We start from the raw sequence: 24,628 nt of genomic DNA on the forward strand, positions 1-24,628 counted from the left end.
ATATGTACATAATCGAATGCTTTTGTACCAGGGGTTGTATGTGACATTTACCTGTTGACAGACTTTGCTTGATAAATATTTGTATAACGTTTAAAGCTGCTCATGCCTTGCTGTCTAACTAAAGCCCTTCTTACGTTTCAGTTCCCTTGTTAATTTTGTAAATGAGGTAAACACATTTATCGATAATGACGTGGTGAAGGAACATCGGTGGCAGGGTTTCACTATCACTACCATTCACGGGAATTATGTACAACATACATCGAGTTATTACAGACAAGCACTTTTCGAGATCTTTTTTCGTTCATCTGAACTAATGTTCAAATGAGCTCATGTCATTGCCCAGTCAGTTGTCCATCTGTCCGCCCGTCCGCTCATCCTAGACGCTTACAGTTGGGAATTCTCTTCTGACACCTCGTGGTCAATCGTGCCGAAACACGGATGGTCCTGGTAATAGTTTCTATAAAATGGGTTTACTAAATTCCGATCGGAACTTTATGACGATGATGACCTTTGTACCCATAATGTTCCATTTGTTCATTGCATAGTCATTTCAGAATGTATCATATACAACATAGAAAAACAATGAACAACAGAGATGCGGTATGTTGCGTAGTTTACTTTGATTTTTTAAACGAGTTTTGACTTTTCACATTCAGACATCCTTGTGACTTTAGAATTAATTTATTGTCGACCATTTGGCTACGAAGCTGCAGAATTGTGTATTTAATACCTTCAGTTGAATCTCAAAAAGCTCACTTCTGCGATGTTGAAAATGTCATTTACAGCTGATAGCTTGATCTTCAGGTTTACTGTTTGTGTCAGTGTTATTTTATTTGTATGCAGTCAGTAAATTCAGTTATTTACCATAATTTAATTTAAGGTAAGTTAATTTTGTTGTGTAGTATGGTTTTAATCTTCATGTACACTATGCCTGAATAAATCTGCCCCTTTGATAGCTCCTGTTGTGAAACCACAGTGATAATGTGCCGATGCAACTCCAGTCCAGTTCAAAACATGTTGAAATGTCTTTTGGGCCAGTTAATTTATTCCTGTATGAATATGTAATTCTATATAAAGTGTGTTTGAAGGTATTGTACCCTGTTAAGACTTTAATGTAGTGTTGACGCATGTAATAAACGTAATGAAGTTCTACAACTCCGAGTATTACAACAATTTTGCATATTTAGATTTAGGACCTTTGCATGACCTTCATGATCTTAATTTCAAATAATTCAGCAATATTAAGGTGAGCTTCAGTGTCTCGTGGCTTTCTTTTTAGCTTAGAGAGTACTTGCTGGCTTTTTCTTGTTTTATCCTCAACCTAATCCTAAGAAGAAGAATTTGTAAAGACCATTTTCTCTTACCTGCGCATTGGTCATCTTCTTTGCTTGCTTCATGTATAGAATAGTTTTTCAGCGTGTGTCCTGTGTATGTTATCTCTGTAGAATAACAAAGTGTGACACATCCTTCCTAATATATTCCAAAAACCCTCTTTTGGACATAAACTTCTCACCGGAACTTCTGCAAGATACGTACGTTATGTTTAACCATCTATATTGGTTTTTTTCATACAAAAAACCGTAATACCCTTCGAATATCTGTCTTTCATTTCATATGGAGATAACATATGCACTTTTTGATAAGGCATGGGTTGTAGAACCGTCACTGAAGACGTTTGCTTGTATGCTATCGGGTCTTTGGTAAACTCACTAAAGTACACAGTATAGCATTCACATTAGTTTTCTTTCAAGTTTTCTGCTCTTAATCTACTCTTTAAAATGTTGAGCTTTTTTGGATGTCGTGATTTGAATCGATATTTTAGGTGTTTTAAAAATAATTCCTTTTTCGAGGCATGACATTGGTTTAGTGTCCCTGTCAAGGGTCAGAAACAGAAATGTCCAATGTCCAGACCAGTATAAGAATGTATCGAAGGGTAGAATCAGCTCGGTTGTCCTTTTCAGGGACGGTTAGCTTTTTATATGAGTGGTGAATGTGGAATCATTAATCTTATATACGAGATCTTTTATTCAAATAACTGATGATCTTTTCTTTAGGATTACCCATTCCAACGTCAGATGGCGCTGTGATAGAACCGGTAGTGACGTCACTTCCGTCTGGGAACGGAAGCACAACACCGACGTCAAACCAAGAACAACGAGCACTGGGGTCGTCCTCCCCGACAACAACCTCCCCATCAGCCCCAACTACAAACAATCTCGTTGCAGTCAATACATAGCTACCATCTACAACTACTCACACTTCATTATTTCAACATTCTGTCTGGAAGGAAAACTGCATCAGCGCAAGATATATATTTAGATTGGCCGAAATCTTATTGCCTAACCTCAATGTGGGTAATAACTGACTTATGTTGCCGATGTTTATGTGGGACTCAAGTTACCATAGCAACGTCAAGTCCCTTGATTTTTTTAAATGTTTTGGATTTTGCACCCGCAGTTACATTTTTCACGATATTACAAAGGTGACGGCGTCGTGCAAACATTTGCTACTATCACAACGCACACAGCGTATGCTGAGCTCAGTCAATGATGATGTCACACTTTGGGTGTCATTCGAATGCATTGCTATTTTCAAGATTCAACTTTCCACATCTGCTTTATTTGTACTATACATGGAGGCACCAGGGGCCCTTGTGACGAGTTGTGGCCGGTTGTTATGGTGCTCAACCAGGGAAGAATGGCGATGTTTGGTGGATCGCTATGGTTACACATCGAGGAAGGCTTCTTCAATCTTCCGCTCTGTGTAAATGGCGTCAGCAGCAAGTATTGCTGTTCCAAGTCGACGTCTTGTGTCATGCTGCACTGCGTGTTGCTTGGTCAATATGTGTATTTTTCTTTTCTGGAAGCGACCACAAAGATAGTATCAAAGAGTAAATTTTTGAAACATGAACCATACATGACAATTTTGATTGCGAGAGTTGGACGCCGTTCTCACATAGCGTCATCAGTAGTGTTCAAGGTACAGTTTGAGTGAAGTCACAGTTCTCTCAAGGAAACGATGTGATTACGGTTGTACGTGACCAAACAATGTAGATGCAGGTGAATGCCATTTTTATCTATTGGTCCGTGTTGTGGCTATCTGTCCCTGTCGCTTGGCCATCTGTCGCAGCTTCCGGTCACGTGTAGAACCAGCTCACACCGCGCATGCTCAGCCCAAAGTCCTGTGTCTAGAGAACTACGTATCATTCAAGATATATTTTTACACCTTTGTGGCGTTCCTTCCCTGTATGGCCTGGTATTAATAATTTGTAGCGCAAAGAAGTAATAGCGACGCAGAATTAAATAAATTCCATTATATTACTCGGTGGTTTACCGTTGTGGCTCAGCGCCAACTATTCACGCTCTTTGTTGGATTTCGTGTAATTACTGTGTTTCAATTTCAAAATTTAAAGATGAAGTAGAAACTTTTCACTTTATTTGCCAAAATCAGTACCTCTTACGCCTTTCTCCATTTTTATATATATGCACGTGTTTGTCAGCACTTGTCCCAGGTCAGCTCCTGGACAAAGACGTCACGGAGATTCCCATATCACCATGGCAACTCATGACGTATTCACCGTATCAAACATAATTATGAGCCATTACATCGATACATTAACAGCGCCTGAGGAAGTAGTATTAAACATCTGATCGATTACATCGATATTGGGAAGTTTGTGACAAGTAGCATTTGTGATTGGCGCTGTCAATCAAACGCACGAAGAAATCCGACATATGTTTGACACCGCGGTTGTGATTTCATTGAAAACTTGGATAGCCATTGACGCACCTAGAAGGGACGCTGCTAAGAAGTGGCATGGCTAAAAATCTGGAGCTGTCGATCAATGTTCATAGACAGCATGTGGGCGTATTTCCAGGACTCGCAAGAGGCGTTGTTGCTCAGAATGGGCGGGGCTGCTCGCCTATTTGGCACCTGCTTTAGATAAACTGATACCTTCGTTGGAAGGTTCTAGTACATTATTGATGATATGCGTGATAATGTCACGTGATATGGTCACGTTGTCATCCACGTGACCTGAACATGTGACCGAGACACGATGTCTATCATCATTCTGGATATTAGAGTGACATTGTCACATTGTGACAATAAGGCTGATTGTACCATCACCAACGATAGCTATGGGACCGCATGGATGTACCCACGAGTTCACGTGAAAATGTTCAATCATTAACCAGGTATGCGTCAACATACTCACTGCTAACTAACTCATTCAGGGTAGTGCGGTAAGGGTTAAAGGTTATATCATTTGTTGAAGTTGTACAAAACGGTGTAGAAAGAAACACTCTTTAAAGATTACATACCAAGTGTTGTTCACTTATTAATTATTGAATACATTGTGATACTCATTGTTAAAATACTGTTCCGGAATTCTATAGGGCATTGGTTCTCTCTACACCGTTTGAAGGCGTTAGTCTGTGTTAACCATTATTAGGTGGTAACGAACTGAACGATTAACCGGTGTAACAATGCATTGTTACAGTGGGATAAGTAGATTTGATCCGATTGTTCGGGCAGTTAGATTTAAGGCATTTCTGTATATCTGATGCCTCGAAAGCACCGCCATTTTGTCTTAGAGTAAGGAAGACACGTGACTTTGGTTTTCAATTCCTAATCATTATTCATTGAGTGATCGTGCACAGAATCTCGCAGACGTGACTGGCACGAGAGGTATGCCTGGCGTGCATTATAGAGTTATATCATACAGGTTATCTATGGAGACTGATATATACATGTTATGCCATGTTAAAGTATGAAAACATAGATATGATTAATATTTCTCCGGAAATATGGAAACTGAGAAAGTATTATGGAAAAGAGGCTCAAGCTTAGTTATATAATAGTCGCATCAGACAAAAATGTGAATTATTGAAAGTAAATCCATTAAAATGTTTAATGTATCTGTAAAAGTGGATTGAACTTCTGACATTGCTTACCGATGTCACGAAATGTTGCGAAGAGATCCGAAAATTTACGAGGAGAGCCGAACTCAGTTTCCGTAATTTTAGTCCTATTTCCCTGTTCACTTTGGTGTGTCAGTGTTTCCACTGGCTCGTTGCCTCAGCACTATTCCTTTATCATGTCAGTAATAATAGTATTGAAAGACATATAGGCCTTGATATTCTGCGCATGCGCCAAATCTCTCGAGAGATTATGCTGGCGTTTATACAACGAGTTTAGATTGCCTCGTTTTGGGCTTGGCCAGTCATTTCTCAGCGATTCAGGGACGTATATGTGTTTAAAATTTAAATAAGGGGCGTCACCCCGTGCAGCATGCTTTTCATGCTTTACGGAGCATGCGCATTAGATTTTTCTCCACGACTTGGTTATACGGAGTAAAATTCATATCATTCCATGTAATTTGTTGGATAAAAGAGAATGGTGAATTCTTTCCAACAGACCTGGGCATAATTCATGCTGGGGATGCATTCTTTAAAGGGGTCAGTGTGCATACTCACGTTGAATTGTCGCCGCGATTGATTGGAAGTCTTGCTGGGAAATGACAATGGCCGCACTTCCGTTTCCTGTACATATTCTGTTTAATGAGTTGAGTATATAAAGATTTGAGCAGAACATATTTGAAAATGTTACCAGAATTTGCACCTTCTAATTTTAGCTCATCGAAAACTACATGTTTCGACATTGTGGAAAATAAAAAATCGATTGAGTATAATTGGTGGTTTTGTTATTTTTATTGGATTGATAGACGAAGAGAAGAAACACAAGATACAACTCAAGCATCAATTCGTTTCAACAACAGATCAGAATAACCTATACTATTTCAAGAAACACAATATCTACAATATTTGTTAAAAATGAAAGGAAATGTCTTCCGAAGTGTACTGAGGAGACGATATGTGAAATGTTTGACTTCCTCATTCATATTTTCTTTGTGAAATTTGGGGATAGGAAACTTGGGCAAGAAGCTGGTACCCCATTGACATCAACTATGCTCCCCTCCTTGCTCCCCTGTTTCTATATGCATATGAATAGGACTTTCTGTTTTGATTGGCAAAACCAAAACACGAGAATTTAGCCAAGAAGTGTAACTTATGCTTCAAGTATATCGATGATCTTATATCGTTCAATTAATGTATGTTACGAGTTGATTCCCATGAACAATTGTCAAATAGCCAATATCTGTTCACTGATTTACCCACCAGAACTAGAAATAACAGACCAATGAAGCTGCATCATCTCTTTTATATTTAGGTTCAGAGTGACAAAATAATGTAGAACGGATAACAAGAGGAATTTCTTCAACTTTTCAGCAGTCACCTTCCCCCTCATGTCAAGCAATACCCCAACAGTTCCAGTATCTACTGCCTACATGTCACAACGTTTGAGGTACAACCGAGCACGCTTCTTCTCCGAAGATTTCAAAGAGCATAACACGATTCTTTCGCAAAAGTTGTTTGCTTAGGCAGGGTAACAGAATGCAAGACCTTAGTAAGGCTTCCCAAAAGTAAGAGATGTTGAGGACGGTTCCCAATTTGAGGCACAGGTGACCAAAATGATGTTCCCGTGTTTGTTCAGGTGAACACTTGACTAACCTTTGCATGTGTTTGTGACTGGTGCCACTGCTGGGGCCGGATACGCTCACCTTTCGCGAAAACCTGGTGTCTTCACAATGTGATAGTGATTCGTAAACAAGTGCTCATGATATAGTCCTTATAAATACCCAGATCTAAAACCTGCTGACATAATCGGCAGAAACATCACGTTATATATACCCAGATATAATACTTGATGACATAATCGGCAGAAACATCACGTTATATATACCCAGATATAATACTTGATGACATAATCGGCAGAAACATCACGTTATATATACCCAGATATAACACTTGATGACATAATCGGCAGAAACATCACGTTATATATACCCAGATATAACACTTGATGACATAATCGGCAGAAACATCACGTTATATATACCCAGATATAACACTTGATGACATAATCGGCAGAAACAATCAAGTAATAATTATAATCGCCGGAAGCATCAAGTTATAATACCCAGATACACATAATCGGAAGAAACATCACGTTATATATACCCAGATATGATACCTGTCTGAAGACATAATCAGCAGAAACATCAAATTATAAATACCCGCCTATAATTTCTACATGATGACATAATCGACAGAAACATCACGTTATAAATACCCAGATATAACACCTGATGACATAATCGACAGAAACATCACGTTATAAATACCCAGATATAACACCTGATGACATAGTCGACAGAAACATCACGTTATAAATACCCAGATATAACACCTGATGACATAATCGGCAGAAACATCACGTTATATATACCCAGATATAATACTTGATGACATAATCGGCAGAAACATCACGTTATATATACCCAGATATAACACTTGATGACATAATCGGCAGAAACATCACGTTATATATACCCAGATGTAACACCTGATGACATAATCGGAAGAAACATCGCGTTATAAATACCCAGATATAACACCTGATGACATAGTCGACAGAAACATCACGTTATAAATACCCAGATATAACACCTGATGACATAATCGGCAGAAACATCACGTTATATATACCCAGATATAATACTTGATGACATAATCGGCAGAAACATCACGTTATATATACCCAGATATAACACTTGATGACATAATCGGCAGAAACATCACGTTATATATACCCAGATATAACACTTGATGACATAATCGGCAGAAACAATCAAGTAATAATTATAATCGCCGGAAGCATCAAGTTATAAATACCCAGATACACATAATCGGAAGAAACATCACGTTATATATACCCAGATATAATACCTGTCTGAAGACATAATCAGCAGAAACATCAAATTATAAATACTCGCCTATAATTTCTACATGATGACATAATCGACAGAAACATCACGTTATAAATACCCAGATATAACACCTGATGACATAATCGACAGAAACATCACGTTATAAATACCCAGATATAACACCTGATGACATAGTCGACAGAAACATCACGTTATAAATACCCAGATATAACACCTGATGACATAATCGGAAGAAACATCGCGTTATAAATACCCAGATATAACACCTGATGACATAATCGACAGAAACATCACGTTATAAATACCCAGATATAACACCTGATGACATAATCGACAGAAACATCACGTTATAAATACCCAGATATAACACCTGATGACATAATCGGAAGAAACATCGCGTTATAAATACCCAGATATAACACCTGATGACATAATCGACAGAAACATCACGTTATAAATACCCAGATATAACACCTGATGACATAATCGACAGAAACATAACGTTATATATACCCAGATATATCACCTGATGACATAATCGGCAGAAACATCACGTTATAAATATCCGCCAGTAACATCTGTATGAAGACACGCCTGATCACAGAAGTGCATAGTGTTTGTGTGGAATAGTGCTGACCGTCCTGTCACACACTCCGGAAACAACCGCTGTAAAACCTCCAGAAAAAAAAAACCCGGAAAATATCACATGCAGTTATGAACCAGCTGCAATAACATTGACATAAAATACTTTCAGATTAACAGTTGGTGGTTCAGTGAAAAAGCGGACATAAAATCTCCAATTCCGCGTTATGCGTCCGCTTTTACCAAAGGAGCTAGAAATCGCAAGAAATCGCCCTGGTGTTTTGTCAGATATTTGCCATTTATCTATTGAAACATTTTTAATGTGAAGTTTAAACGATATATTATTAACGTTAATCACAAGACTTTGTTCTTGAAATGACGCATTCACTGACGGACTATTTCCACGTATCCGAAAAATCCCTGGAAATTCCTTAGAGCGAATACATACAGAGTTGTTTCTGATCATTAAGACCCTTACATCTTGAACACAGCGTTTCAGCGAACATTGGGAATAGCCAGAGAGTTGGCTGCATACCCGTGAGCGAATATCTTCTCTACGACCCATCCTGGCGAAACAAAATCAAGGAATGAACACCCAAACTATAGACTCGATCCGTAACAAGATTGACAGTTATAGTCCACAGTAATCTGTAATATTTACCTCAGTATCTAGTGGAAACATCTTCATAATCACCTTTTACTGTAAAAAAGGTACAACTTAATAGATAACAACTTCTGGTTTGGATATAGTGACACGTCGATGTAGATTCTTAAACCGCTATCAAGCTGGAGTGATAAGAATGTGTAAGTGTAAGAATCTACATCGAAACATCGCTATATGCAATAAACCAGAAGTTGTTATCTATTAAGTTATGCGTTTTTCTTACTTATTTGCCAACTTCTAGAATGCCAAATGAATCAAACAGTCACCTTTTACTGATCAGCCAACTGACAATTACGCCTCTGGTTCATTAATAGGTTTATTGTGTCGGCCTTTGTGATTTTTTTACTTCATATAAATGTATAAGGACCCGTGGATTTACTGAGGTCGTTCTTAACATACTTTTCCCATCGCATGATGATATTATTTGCATCTATGTGTTGTCATCAAACTACACATATGTTACTGTAGATCAAAGTGAACATCTCCTTCGGACCTGCTTCTTCTATTGATGTCAGTGTAAACAAGAAGTCACCCGTACTAAATGAAATTGTGCATGCATCCTTGTAGATATAACATAGTGATATACAAAATTTATAAATGCAGCTGCAACGTTCATACAGTCTGGTCCTTACTCTGTGAAGGTTCATACACTAATACCTAGTTCCGACCAGAAGACATTTAACCAATCAGAGCGCTGCTTTCCATCACTGCCGAATGGCTTGTCACGAGGGCGCCATCTTGTCCCCCAGACCCAAACGGTATCCAAGGCCTTTACAGCCACGTGTTGTATTATTGAGAACATGCAATTTGTACGGAACGTCCTCAAAGATGGTAATAATTGTGAAACAGGGAAGTAAACTGCACATGGGATATCGACGGGCTGGAGCTCGTATCGGCTGCCTGACATGACATCTTGGCCAATTCCACAATGCGATCTTAGCGCTAAGACTGTCGTAAGTCTATGTTAAAGTATGGGAGTTACGATCGTCTTACGGCTACGATCGCTTTTTGGAACGGGACCCTGATCGTATGAGCCCGAACTGCAACTCACACAAATTGTAAGTCTTTTTTTAGGTACAGTTTAAAATCAGATAATCAGAAACCCATGTCTATCGTATGAGACGACTTTGAGGAACGGGTGGCTACAATGTGGAACAGTGTTTTTGTTTAACCCCGCACTCAGCAATATTCCAGCGGTCTGTCAATAATCGAATCTGTACCAGATAGTCCAGTTATTTACACCATGAGCGTCGGTCTACGCTTTGGGGATACGATGACGTGCTAACAGGTTGTATATGATCATGCGAGGATTGTTGTTCATGCCATCAACCATTTGTTCGGCGGGCCGAGGCTCGATTACTAGTATTTCCAAGTCGTCATGATATATTACTGAAATATTGCTGAAGGTGTAAAACAGCAAACACCCTTAAGTGCTGATCCTTCTCAAAGGGACTAAGCACATAGTATCGACCAACATATACGTATGTCTGGATCTAAATAAATTTCTTGTAAAATCCTAAGTAGCCCAGTTTCTTTGACGGAATACCTGATGAAATAATGACAACATTGGCGCATTTTAGTACGCTTCAATACAATTCGCACACACCTATAAAGGTTAATTCTCCTGTGGTTAAATACCAAATGCTTTGTGAAAGTCTTATTGACAAAAGTCAGTTTGCCAGCCGGCACTCCATATATGTTACCTTGTCTCCTAACACGTTGTGGTAGACTCCTTACACGTTGTGGTATATCTTTGTTAATCATCAGCTGGTGATACACAACTAGGTCAATAGACCTGACCTCCTGGCATCAACGACATAAAACATTACCGCTTTATTAAAGGTTACGGGGTTATTCTCCTTTGCCCACATGTAGGCACTACCGATTCACATCTCGACAGTGCGGCTAAAATCTGATGGCATTTGGTGAAACTTCCGATTTCACCACCAACTGTACCTATTTGTGCACATGAACACTTCGCGAGGAAGAAGGATTCGTAAAATCTCTGATTTTAAGCCGCTTTCACAATTCTATATTATTAAAAAATATTACTATTCATAAAACGACGTGTAAGTAGCAGCTACTAAAGTACATATCGTCGTTTTCTGAACACATTGTCGACTCGTATTCAACCAAGCGAATAATTTTAGTGTGCTAATCAGCTCATATTTCTGCAAGTGGATATTTAAGTGTGCAATACATGTGACAAATACACATTTCTATGTTTTTAACACGGGTTAATTAGTTTTCTTTGGTAGGCCTGCTCAGTTACACGCAAATCAACAATGACTTAATAAAAGTACATGTAGGAAGATCATATTTTTTATATATTTTCTTTTAATACATGAATATCATCCCTAGCCGCAACCGGAAAGCTATGAACACACAATGCCATTTAGAAAACGGTCAAATGTTACAAATATCATTTTTGGGATATCACTTTCTCAGATTCTCGTACGTTTTTGGTTGAGTCCATCCGGGATTCGAACCCTAACAGAGCGAGGCGCCTAATCGCAAGCACACAAAGCAAGCGATCTAACCCACTCAGCCATCGAAACTTCCACAAAATGAAAGTCCGACAACTGGTTGTCTTGATCATGTACTTTGTGTACCCCTCTGACAAGTGTACGGTTCCCACAGCTGAAAGCTATGAATACACTATGCCATTTATAAAGCGGTGCCAATTTACAATCTTTTCTTTACTGAGAAAGTGCTATCCCAATTATAACATTTGTTACATTGCGAAAGTTAACCTGCTGGTTTCATTTAAAACTGCTACTTGGAAGCACTTAAATAAAAGTAGAATCAGAACGAAATTAGAATGCAATTTTTGGAGCTGATTTTCTATTTTTAGAGTCGTTAGTGAAGAGAAACACTATTTTGTTAGTGGCTTCAAGTGGATAACAACTAGCGAGATATGATTAAATTATTGAACACGTCTTTCCCTTCGAGGATGACATCCTGCACATGTTGTCACTGCGCGACTTTAGGACATACCATGATGGGACCGATGTACACGTGTAGTGGACCCTGAAGATCCAGGGTAGAATAGGTCTTAAGCAACCCATGCTTGCTGTAAAAGGCGACTATGCTTGTCGTAAGAGGCGACTAACGGGATCGGGTGGTCAGACTTGGTTGATTCATGTCATCGTATCCCAGTTGCATAGATCGATGCTCATGATGTCAATCACTGGATTGTCTGGTCCAGACCGCGATCATATAGCTGGAATATTGCTGAGTGCGGCGTTAAACAACAAACAAACAAACAAACAAACACGTATAGTGGTAATCCAGGAAAGGTTGCACCAACTCACAAAACACGTTTGAGACAAGTAGGCGGTGCACAGAATTTGGCCAAACATATTTGGTTCTTACAGGTAGAGAAGGTGTACGGATGTTAAGCACGTGTATGTCTTGAAGATAATTGACTACGCCCCCGTGGACACACGTGTAGCTCACAAGACTATTAAGAGGTCGATGTGACAAGTCGATACCTTTCTCTAAACGTCGTTTGAAAGAACATAATAAACAGATAAACATGTCAAAGCTAGGTAAGCATGTCTCAAAGAGAACTGGCCGATATTGTCATAAATTACATGGAGAAAGAATGTACAAAAAAAGCTCCAGCATTGGCAAAAGCTAGCATTGGCACTGACCTGTCTGACCGTTACCATAGTCATCAGACCCGTGAAGATCTGGGGTAGAATAGGTCTTCAGCAACCCATTCTTGCCGTAAAAGGCGACTATGCTTGTTGTAAAAGGCGACTAACAGGATCGGGTGGTCAGGCTCGCTGACTTGGTTGATGCATGTCATCGATCCCAGTTGTGTGGATCGATGCTCATGATATTAATCACTGGATTGTCTGGTCCAGACTCGATTATTTACAGACCGCCTTCATATAGCTTGAATATTGCTGAGTGCGGCGTTAAACAACAAACAAACAAATCATAGGCATCACGTACTGGTATGTGCTATTGAACTTGCCATAAGAACGCGTTAGCCGAGACAGGACACGCACATATCCATCTTACTACCTATCGCGGACCACCCGCTACCCCTTTCTTCACAAAGGTACGCGCCAGTTGGCGGACCTCATACATAGTCAGTCATACGGTGTTAATTGTCAGGTCACTGGTTATCCTGGCTTACCAGTAAGTAGTTGGAAGAAGATGACATATAATATGGATTCCGGTGGTTGGAATACGACAGAGATATTACCGGTGTTAGATTGTAGCTCGATCAAATAAATGTGCATTCCGGGCCATTTCTTGACCATGTGAAACAGGGATATCCTACAAATACATTAATCACGATGCCTTTTGACTATGCCATGGTGTTATTGTGTTTGCAGAGTGCCGCAAACGAGTCTGTGGCGAAAACTTCAGAAGTGAGGTTTGGTGAAATGGGGCTTAGCGTTCAAGACGATTGCATTTATATGGCGACGTGCATGCATGTGCATGTGTGTGTGCGTGTGCGTGTGCGTGTGCGTGTGTGCTAGTCCGGACTCATAACTAAGTGTGATAAAATCTGTATTTGCTGTATTCTTTATGAAACCTGCAAAATGTTGGTTTAATATAAAGAAAACTGAGTATTAAGTGCAATAAAAAACGATTGTACGATCCGCCGATTCAGAGTCTTACCCCGACGAAGGTAGTCGTTTGCTCCGTTGTAAGCAGTCCCTTGTAGTACCAGAACCTAAATATAAGTAGATAAATCTTACGCTTCCGAAAGTATTTTGAGTGATGCGAGGATCTGTTTATGAAAGATTTATATAAAATTATTCTTTTATTAAATCTGGTAAACCCTAGCGGCAGTAAACAACACGGAAACTGTATTTGAAGCGCGAAAGTTATGAAATTTGTTCTCGAAGTAAAACCCTTATTGTATATAATTTACCTTGTTAGATCGGGCATGCTCAGAAATGGTTCTGGTGTGTGCTTAACTGTCATATGCGTAATACTGCTTCAAAATGTCAAACACGTTATGCCTAAATAGGTACTGAACTATTCTAACAACCCTCGATCATCTACGCCTTGTGTTTGTCTGCTCCAAAATGACTCCGCCGATAAGTCGCATCCGCCAAAACAGTTGTAGGTTGATGGGTGTGATCTACATCCACGCCAGAATCAACATCCACGGGGTATGTTACCACAGCAACCCGTCTTCACAAGTTGGGTCATTGGTCACAAAAAGGTTGTTGTTAACCTCTCCCCAAGACATATAGATTCGAACCACACATCTCCGACAGAGGACCCAGACTGCAACTCTCACAACCCGCACCATCCCTCGCAGCAGAGGCGTATCTGCGAGGACAGTCCGACGACGTTTACAAACATACGGCATCCGTGCCAGTCGCCCAGCCAGAAGGCCAATCCTGAAGGCAGAACATCAAGGTCGAGGTCACCAGCAGTGCAGACGACACTAGCAGTGGACAGCAGGTAAGTGGAAAGGGTCCTCTTCACTGATGAGTCACGTTTCCCTCACCGTCCCGTGAAGATTTCGGGTTAGAATCGGTCTTCAGCAACCCGTGCTTGAGAGGTTAGGTGAAAGGTGAAGAGGCGACTAACGGGATCGGGTGGTCAGGCTCGCTGACTTTGTTGACGCATGTCATCGTGTCCCAATTGCGTAGATCGATGCTCATGATGTCAGTGTCTGGTCCGACTCGATTATTTACAGACAGACGTCATATAGATGGAATATTGCTGAGTGCGTTACGTAACGCCGTATGTTCTTGTGGTTCATGGGTTCATTGCTTTGGGCGTCTTCAACCTACCCCAACAATGTTGCAGGTACTCCGGCTTATCCTTCCTCAGATATGGAAAGCCATTCCCCTAATCTCATTAAAATCAGACCTTAATCCTCGCTACCGCTGAACAACCATCTGAAGACATCCCATAAGGGGTCGCGTCAGAACGACCTTTCATCCGACTAATCAGAGCGTCGCTTACCAGATTATGAAAGTGACAGTCGAAATGTGATTTCTACCTCGAAAAACGACTGAATCCATACAATCTAGATAATCTATTAGCCATTCCAGAATGTTCTTTTGTTCAGGTTTCAGGTTCAGGTGACGCAATGAGGGGAAGGTGTCAGGACTGCGTCAATAAACAAGGTGGACATACTCGCTACTGACTGTGCACTTGCCTCTGAACCCCTCGTGGGTCATCACAGGAGGCTCTTCATAAGGACTATTAAGACATTGTTCTGTCCGGTGATTTAATTCCATCCATGGCAGTACATGCTTCGACCGATGCCCTTTGTTGTTTTATGAGACAATAAGTTTGCCTTTGAGTATATTGCAAGCTTTTATAAAATACATGTCTTCTATGTTCGTTACGTAATTTATATTATTTACAAATTATAGGGATGGTCACACCGACTTGATCAATGGCGAATATCTGGTTGGGCTCACATTGCAGGCCGCTTTGGTATAACGTCAGACTGACATTTAGTCCCAGAAATAACGTTATCTTATTCAAAACTATATATCTACAAAATAAAAAAATAAAATCCAATGGACCCCGGAACAAGCAAACAAACAAATTAGACTTGAGGTGTCTCCTTTTTGAATATATTCCCTAGGGTCTGGGAGACAGGCAAGTTTAACGACCTTCAACCCTCAGACATTTACCACTTTGGTGAAACACGTGAGCACAGGTATGGTGCTGACAAACCTAGAAACACAACCAGGGCAAACCGGAACCGAACCCACAAGCATGAGTTCTTGGTGTGCCCAATTATTCCCTACAATTGATGCACAGGAACCTTTGTCCACTAGTATTTGTCACCACAATCCAAACAAGCAATCCTCATTCGCCTTATGGAATATTGCTGAATAAAACATTTACCCTCTCACTTGTACACAATGTGAAATTTCATCATTATACCTTATCACAAATAGGAAAGGTTCTTTTGATGCCCTTAAAGGACAGATGACAGTTCCATCATACACCATGCTTCCTTTGCCTTTTTGTCACAGAATAACATACTGGGACTTCACGAAGCAGCACGTCAGTCTGTTGGTGTTTCAATGATCATTTTAATGGAGTCCATATCACGTTTCTGATTCTCTGATCTCATGGATTACGCATACAGGTGAGGAACAGAACAGCTTAAGAGTTTAGGCAGGTCACTGATAACTGTCCTCCCGGCAGATGAACGGAAGTATTCCATCAAAGGCTCACAGTACATCCATTCTAGACTGAAGTTGGACAGTCACTAAGATGCAAGATGGTGGGTACAATGCCTGAGGCATATTTCTCCTGTCCTATCCTGTGACACTGCTGGAATATTGCTTTCAACAGTATAAGAAACATACTCTAGTTTTGGTGTATGATGTCTGTTCATAATCTGTGGCATACTTAGTTAAATTCATTGAATAAATACGACGATATGATGCACCAGGGGAAAGCATCTCACTTGCTGTGCAGAGTTGGATCCCTTGGGTGTGGCAGGACCTGCAGGTCATGAGGTTTGAATTAAAATATAGCCTGATTCTGTTCGAAGGTTTGTCAACACCATACCTATTTTGGTAAGTTTTACAAAGTGATAAGGTGAGGTGAAATGGGGTTTAACGTGTCCAAGATTATTGCCCTGACATAGACATGCATGCATGTGTGTGTGTGGCTGCTTGTACAAGTCCGGACTAATGCCAATTTATAGTGCTAGCCCACTGAGATACCATGTGACAGTTTAACATGAATACCCCACTCAGAAAGAGTATACAGACTCCCAGCCCTTGTTTTAGCCCCTTAATGCCGAGTGCCAGCCAGGGTAATAACGAGTACCATCTTTTAACGTCATTTGGTATGACGCGGCCAGGGACTGAACCCAGGACCTTCTGATCAAGGGCGGATGCTCTACCACCAGACCACGGAGGCAGTCTACAAAGTAATAAACATGCATCTACATATGGAACCTGTGGGGTTTTCTCCCACATTGATATTACTGCATATTTATATTACACAATATCAATATGTACAGCATACTCATGGTGCTACACAATACTGTATACTGTCTTGGTCAATGGGTCAGTGTGCACTCAATTACATTCTCAACTCCCTGGGGATCATACAGCCCCCGGGCCTTTTGGGCACTATAATGTTGGCATTAAGATAACTATCTCATCCCACTGTTGCGAGTTGGATGGAGGTCCATTTCAGATAGTGAGTGAGTGAGTATGGCTTTACGCCGCTTTTAGCAATATTCCAGCAATATCAAAGCAGGGACACCAGAAATGGGCTTCACACACTGTCCCCACCATTTCAAATGAAGTCCCTGGGGTATGAGACCTCATACAACAGAGAAATCAGAGTGAGTGAGTGAGTATGGTTTTACGCCGCTTTTAGCAATATTCCAGCAATATCACGGCGGGGGACACCAGAAATGGGCTTCACACATTGTACCCATGTCGGGAATCGAACCCGGGTCTTCGGTGTGATGAGCGAACGCTTTAACCACTAGGCTACCCGACCACCCCAGAGAAATCAGATGTGCGATAAACTTTCTTCACTGCTGCATATAAACGATTTTATTAACTTTTGTGACCAGGATGACAATGCAATGTTGAACTGTTTGCTTGGAGGAGATCACAACACCTTATGTCATGTTGATTTTAGCACTTGGATACGATTTGTGTTGGTTGTCTCAAAGTTTGTACATATTTGCAGGTTACACATCAAACAAAGCATGTTATAACCGTTACTGTTCACAAGCTCCTACCTAGAAGGACATTGTATTCATATTTTTTTTTGTTATCTGCATTTTGTTCACTACAGGTCATCTATGATTTGACCTAACTTACTGTCATATGTACTCTTCAATTATTGGAGGAAATAAAGAATGTCTGTCTGTCTGTATAAGAGTGGGAATCAGGAGACATGCTTGCCATGCATTTACCAATCTTCATCTCCCTCACACAAAATATACAATGAATGTAGTAATATATACTTAACAAGACTGTAAGGGCTCATGAATATCTTTGAGGATATCTTCTTCTAGTGAAAACTGATCGCATAACTTCATAAAATATTCCCCCAAACATACATGATCCTTAACAGATTTTGTTCAGTATACAATACTGACAACAAAGCAAAAACAGAATTCCTGTTTGATATTAAATGTATGTACAATTTATTTTGATTATATTTACAGTGCATTTCATGTTTCATAAACATTGTAGTCTATATACAACACACCACTATGGTTCAGATGCTGAAAATAAGCTGATAAATAACACACTTTCATCTGATAAAGTGCCACATTACCAAATCAGTTTAAAACTAAAGTTTTGTGTATTCTCCATCTGGGGATTTTCAGCTGCCTGTGGTACAAACAAAAGGAAGATCTGTTACATCTAATACATTGTATCATCGTCACTCGATCATCAGTTCACAAGATTTCTCCAATATTGTTTTGATTTAGCATGAAGAACTTGCTGATTATAGGCAAAACCACTTGAAATATACAACCACTTACAATGGCCTCTGACAGTCCTGACTGTATGCTTACATTGGTCCTCAACCAACATGACATATCATTAATGTTCTAAAACTGCAAACAATTCCTGAAAAAACTATTTTTGTTGAGAATAATTATGACAAAAGTTGTTCAAATCCTTGAATAAAGGCAATTCAATAGTGTTTTCAGGGAGGTGCTTTTTCAATTTTGTTTCAATCTTTGTGCCTTGTGCCAAGAATATTGACCTGTTATTTCTTGACCTGTGTAGTCAACAGCAGGTGCTGGTACAAGGAATTATGGTATAACTAAATTGTCATATGTCATTAACATTGAGACAGTAGCTATCTAGTACATGCATCCATCCATCCACCCATCCATCCATCCATACCTACATGCATCCATCCATCCTTCTCTCCATCCATACCTACATGCATCCATCCATCCATCCACCAATCCATCCATCCATACCTACATGCATCCATCCATCCATCCACCAATCCATCCATCCATACCTACATGCATCCATCCATCCATCCACCAATCCATCCATCCATACCTACATGCATCCATCCATCCACCAATCCATCCATCCATACCTACATGCATCCATCCATCCATCCATCCATACATACATACTGAAGGCCATATAAATGTTGGGGGGCTGGTTTACGAGTCTGACTGACCCCCCCAAAACAACCCTGAAATTAGAAAAAAATACATAATCATTTATGACAAAACATGTTTGACCAACTCCAAGAAATGGTGAGTAATACGTATAAAAAACTTTATTCAAACAAAAACCTAACCAACTATCTTTCTGTATCTTTCCATGTTAAACCATGTTTACTAACATCACATTAGATGTGGCATTAGCAAACTGACATCACTGACTGGGCTCCTGACTGAGTAAGTCAACATAACAGAACAAGCCATCTTTGGTATTCTGGATGTGGCGATCATAAATGCACATGTTCCACATATTTAAAACCTGTTTTTGGAAACATAGGTAAAAAGAAAACAAATAATTCAGCTAAAAGGCTAAATTCAAACAATTCTGAAACAATACAACTTTATTTTGAATTTCAGATATTAATTCTAAGTTTAAAATCTAAGTTTGTCACTAAGGGACATCCATTTGATGTGTATTTGGGGTTGGGGAGAGGGTGGGGGTGTGGGGTGTGTGGGGTGTGTGAGAGGGGTGGTGGTTAAACAATCTTTTACTTTACCAGCTGTATCCAGCATTTTTTTATTTACTGAGCACCATCAAACAATCTATTCATTTTTCACTATTAACACAGAAAAAATGATGTTTTGGCATTTCCCAACAAACCAAACTATTAATTGTTTCCACCACTGCCAACAAACAATATATTTTGGGCATGTTTCTGAACAAAGTATTCATTTAAAAAACCTTCACACATCACCACCCCACAGAAATACAATGGATGCTCCCTAAATTATATTCAAACGTTCATGCAAAAGATCCACACAATTTATTTCTATCATCAATATACATACATTGACACTTTGCATCAAGGGGGAGCTTTTATTACAAAACATAACTGTGTCAATGATACCTCATTCAAATGTTCGTATTTTCTTCTAACATGATCATCATCTAAAAATGGAATTGCATGACAATTTCTAAAGACTGATGTATTCAAACATCCATGGAATATGTCGGATGTACAGTGATACTGAATATGAATATTTCTGACAACATAACCTCCAGTGTTCTAGGAGGCGGTGGATTAGCCAACTTGCTAATGTGCTCACACTGACTGACCTGGTTCGATCCCTGACGTGGGTGCCAAGCATGGCACACATTTCTGATGTCCCGTCTCACTAATGTATTAGTTGGAACCCATGATGATTGTCACATATTTCTTGTTTGTCATTTTGCCATCCTGGCAACACATTGTGTACTGGGAAGAAGTCAAATTGAAGGGAGGCTACTCTTGGTGGCTTATTGCTGAGACACCACAGGGAGCAGACATTTTGATGTTTTCTACCACATTAAAGAAGCATATTCCAAAACAACTGTTTATGCAGGATAGCTTAGGTTAAGTTGAACATAACAGATTAACATGCTTGACATGTTACTGAATGTAGCAGGTATGTATTAAGACATATCTTGAAATTTTAATGGTTTAAATCAAAACAGATATAATAAGACATTTAGAAATGAACAAAAACTCCCCTCAATTTGTTTGTATTCAGTTGCTTAAAAACAATCTGGGGGAGGGGGGGATAAGAACCATAACAAAACAATAATAATTTAAAGAATGCTTTTTAACATATATATTTAACAAAGGTGGAAGAAGTGGTTGGGTGAGTTGGGTATAATGCTGCTTTGAACAGTATTCCAGTTATATTTCAGCGGGTCAGTTTCATCGGGGAGGAAAGTCTGAAGTGATGCAGGTCTCAGACGTTTACCACTTTGGTGAAACCCACGAGCACGGGTATGGTGCTGACAAATCCTAGCAACATAATTGGGGCGAACCTGTATTCGAACCAATGATCATAGGTTTCTGGCATGTCCAAGGGACGCAACTATGCACAGCACGTTGTGACGCCTTAAACTGAGCCACCCACGTCACCCCTAGAAAGGTAGAAAGAAAAACATCTGACTAATGTCTTGAAATTCCTCAAAACAAAAACAAATACAAATTCAAACAAAACCTTTCAGAGACAAGTTGGATATGCCATTGTTCATGACAATGAAGTATAAATGATCAACTTCCTTGTTACAATTATAACACATGTTGATGAAGATAATAACTCTGCCAGCATCTGCTTCATATCCCACTTGTTACCAGCACTGTTACAATCTACCTAAACATGTAGTCCTAAGAGTTACAAAGAAGCTGTTGCTGTCATTAGTCCAAACCCTTTTGGATTCCCTAACAGTGCTGCCAACATTGAAGCTCATGTTCTAATGCCTGCATCTATACAACTACCAACTTCATAAGATACCACACCTCAGGTATTCACCGTAATAAGCGCTTTGAAGCTCGGAAAATTATTTAAACCACACAAGTTAAATTTGTCTTCAGATATCAAGTGGTAGAGAACCAACTTTTACCAAACATTTACATGAAAGTCGATATGATCTTGTGTATAATACACACATTTTAGAAATCATAAACATAATATTAGTTACTTGGCAATTTTATAACCCTCCATGCTGCATTTGCCAAGTAACTAATATTAATGTTTATGATTTCTAAAAAGTGTGTATTATACACAAGATCATATCGACTTTCATGTAAATGTTTGGTTTTAGTAGGGGCACTTCTGAAGATTACTCACAGATTGGACTAGAAGTTGGTCAGGGATGCTTATTGGAGCAGGGTGCGTAATACAGTGAATACGGTAGTCAACACTTGGTATCTTAGTTGCATTTGCAACGAAATCTAATATGTACATACATACAAAATGGAAATATTTTAGTCTATTTACAATGATGTACATAGTTAATTATGATTGAAAAGACCATGCCACAGTTTAACATCTCTGTCATAAAGGTTGCCATCGAGCAGTCATCCCAAACACTGCTTAAACCAAAAACAGTAAATCAGTAAATGGGCTATTGTGTCACTGGATTGTCTGGTCAAGTCTTGATTGGGTACAGGTCACGGTTGTATTGTAGGAATACTGCTGTGCAGTGTCTGGCAATAAACAAACATTTACAGTTTTCCTTGTAATATGTGACTCATCAATAGTATATACCTTTTTGACATATAACTAGTGTGGTGATGCATGACTTGTTTGATTGATACATTATAACATTATTAATTTCCACCACACACCTGATTCACACATTTCATTCATAAAGGATTCAGTGGGAACATACATGACCCACATATGATCATGGCTCAAGTAAATCACATGACCCAATTACATCAGGTATGACTTTGCTGGATCATGTATGACAGTTGGATCACACATGAGCCAATTACATCATGTATGACTTGGATCATGAATGACTTAGTTGGATCATGTATGACTTTGCTGGATCATGTATGACAGTTCAATCATATGTGATGCAATTTGATTATGTATGACCAAGTTGGCTTGCATATGCATCACTTAGATCATATATGAATGAATAACATCACATATGATACAATTAGATCATATACGACCCAATTAGATCATTTATGACCCAGTTAGATTACATTTGCACCACCTAGATCATATGATAAAAATTATATCACATATGGCTCAATTAGATCATATATGACTCAATTAGATCATAAACAACTTAATTAGATCATATACGATTTAATTAGATCATATACGACTTAATTAGATCACATATGACTCAGTTAGATCATATATGAGTCAGTTAGATCACATGACTCAATTAGATCATATATGACTCAATTAGATCATATACGACTCAATTAGATCATGTACGACACAATTAGATCATGTACGACTCAATTAGATCACATATGACTCAATTAGATCTCATTCGACTTAGCTGGATCACATGTGATCCAAGCCAGTTCCGGCAGCTGACACAGACATACATCGCCTGTGTTCAGGATAATCACACATTCTTTAGGCACAGGTTGGATTTGCATATCTCGGAAGTATGGGGTGCATTCATGACTTCCCTGGAAGTACGACCATGCATTGTATCGTGCCCACCCAGCCATTGCCTGGCTGCAGGTCCTCCCAAGTATACTCCTCCTCCGACGTCCGATTCAACAACACACGCGTGTCACTGTTGTAGTCACAGGATACTTCGGTGATCTGAAGCAGAAACAATAGGCACATGTGAGTAACTTTGGTTTCTCGCCACCTTAAATAGTATTTCATCACATCCGTCAGCCGAGAGGAAAGTGATGCAAATCTTCATGGTGAAACTCATGGGTGTGGTGTCTACAGACCTTGAAACATAATCAAGGTCAAACTTATGGTGAAGTCACATAGTTGTTGCAATTGATTATGAATAACTTGTCTTTCTGAATGTTCATGTTAAAAATAAGAACTGACACCACTATAGGTCCCAAGGAAATCATATATAAACAATAACATGGTTAAAGTCAGAGAAATCTCTCACATCAAACCTGGGATTTATAGGATTCTGGCACGCCTACACAACCCTACAAAGTAAATTGCGGCATCTAGGCCACAAATGTCCCCAAACGTGCATGTCAGACCATTCTACATGATACCACATCTAGACGTAAAGACAAAGTGACTATGACACAACTTATGGATGACTTCGTTAATATACTATTTTTATAGATGCTTATACCGCAAGACTCTTCAGAGGATTAGACAGTGTACATCAGTTGCAATATCCTAACTATTTCACAGCAAACTAAATGATTGAATGTGAACAAGACAGTACTGCCCCCACTTGCACAATGTGGTCTCAGCTCTAAGACTATTGCAAGCTATGTTAAAGTATGGGAGTTACTATCATCTTAGCAGTAAGATCGCTTTGTGCAAGTGGGCCCTGTTGGCTGCATAAACAATGGCCCAAGATAGACAAGGCTGCATTGAATTAACTATCAACTATCCAAGTACTATACATACTCTTCAGCCTTTTCAACCACCGCTTACATTAGTCTTTACTTATTCCAAGCGTAAACTGAATCATTGAATCCTCATTGGTTAACAGTAGCTTTGAGCTTGACCATACAATATGTTCAGCCCATAGTTCCCACTCTTTGCCTGACTAACATCTGGACAGTCAAATCCACAACTGTTTGGACTGATTTCTGACTGAACAGATTGGATATTGATTTGTTCAAATTGGCAGAACTTTCTCACACTAAGACCCTGACTGTTACTAAGAAGGATGACAACTTCCCACTTTACCTTCACTAAATCAATACAATCATCGTTTTCTTCCTAATTCCAGAATAATTCGTACAAATCAGAACCTATTCCAGCTTGATTGGTATTTATGCCTCACAGATTGTTTTCTGAAATTGGAAAATCCAGAAGGTCAGCCGTTGGTTATTTCAAATCAATGACTTAAGTAGAAATGCACAAGCAGTCAAACCAAGTTAATGTACAATCTGAACCTATGATATTCTGTTGGAAC

At 39.4% G+C, this 24,628-nt stretch overlaps 2 protein-coding genes across 18 annotated transcripts in view; one reads left to right on the forward strand and one right to left on the reverse strand.

Moving 5' to 3' along the window:
• LOC124147497 (potassium voltage-gated channel protein Shaw-like) overlaps positions 1–5,692 on the forward strand; it is a 136,869-nt gene extending 131,177 nt beyond the window's left edge. For 15 of the 17 annotated variants that reach the window (XM_046518120.2, XM_046518113.2, XM_046518106.2 and 12 more), the window contains one exon: positions 2,055–5,692. In XM_046518120.2, coding sequence (XP_046374076.1) covers positions 2,055–2,236 — 182 coding nt within the window. In that variant the 3' untranslated portion in view covers positions 2,237–5,692. Of the gene's footprint in view, positions 1–141 lie in introns of all 17 variants that reach the window. The other 2 variants (XM_046518179.2, XM_048381672.1) reach the window with 2 other exon arrangements.
• A 16,323-nt stretch (positions 5,693–22,015) lies between these two features.
• Positions 22,016–24,628, reverse strand: part of LOC124147579 — a 109,972-nt gene continuing 107,359 nt past the window's right edge. Inside the window, exon 4 of the mRNA XM_046518235.2 lies at positions 22,016–23,322. Coding sequence (XP_046374191.1) covers positions 23,173–23,322 — 150 coding nt within the window. The 3' untranslated portion in view covers positions 22,016–23,172. The remainder of the gene's footprint in view (positions 23,323–24,628) is intronic.

The sequence above is a fragment of the Haliotis rufescens genome, unplaced genomic scaffold, assembly GCF_023055435.1.
Source record: "Haliotis rufescens isolate VD_foot unplaced genomic scaffold, xgHalRufe1.0.p SCAF_1, whole genome shotgun sequence".
Taxonomy (NCBI): Eukaryota; Metazoa; Mollusca; class Gastropoda; order Lepetellida; family Haliotidae; genus Haliotis; species Haliotis rufescens.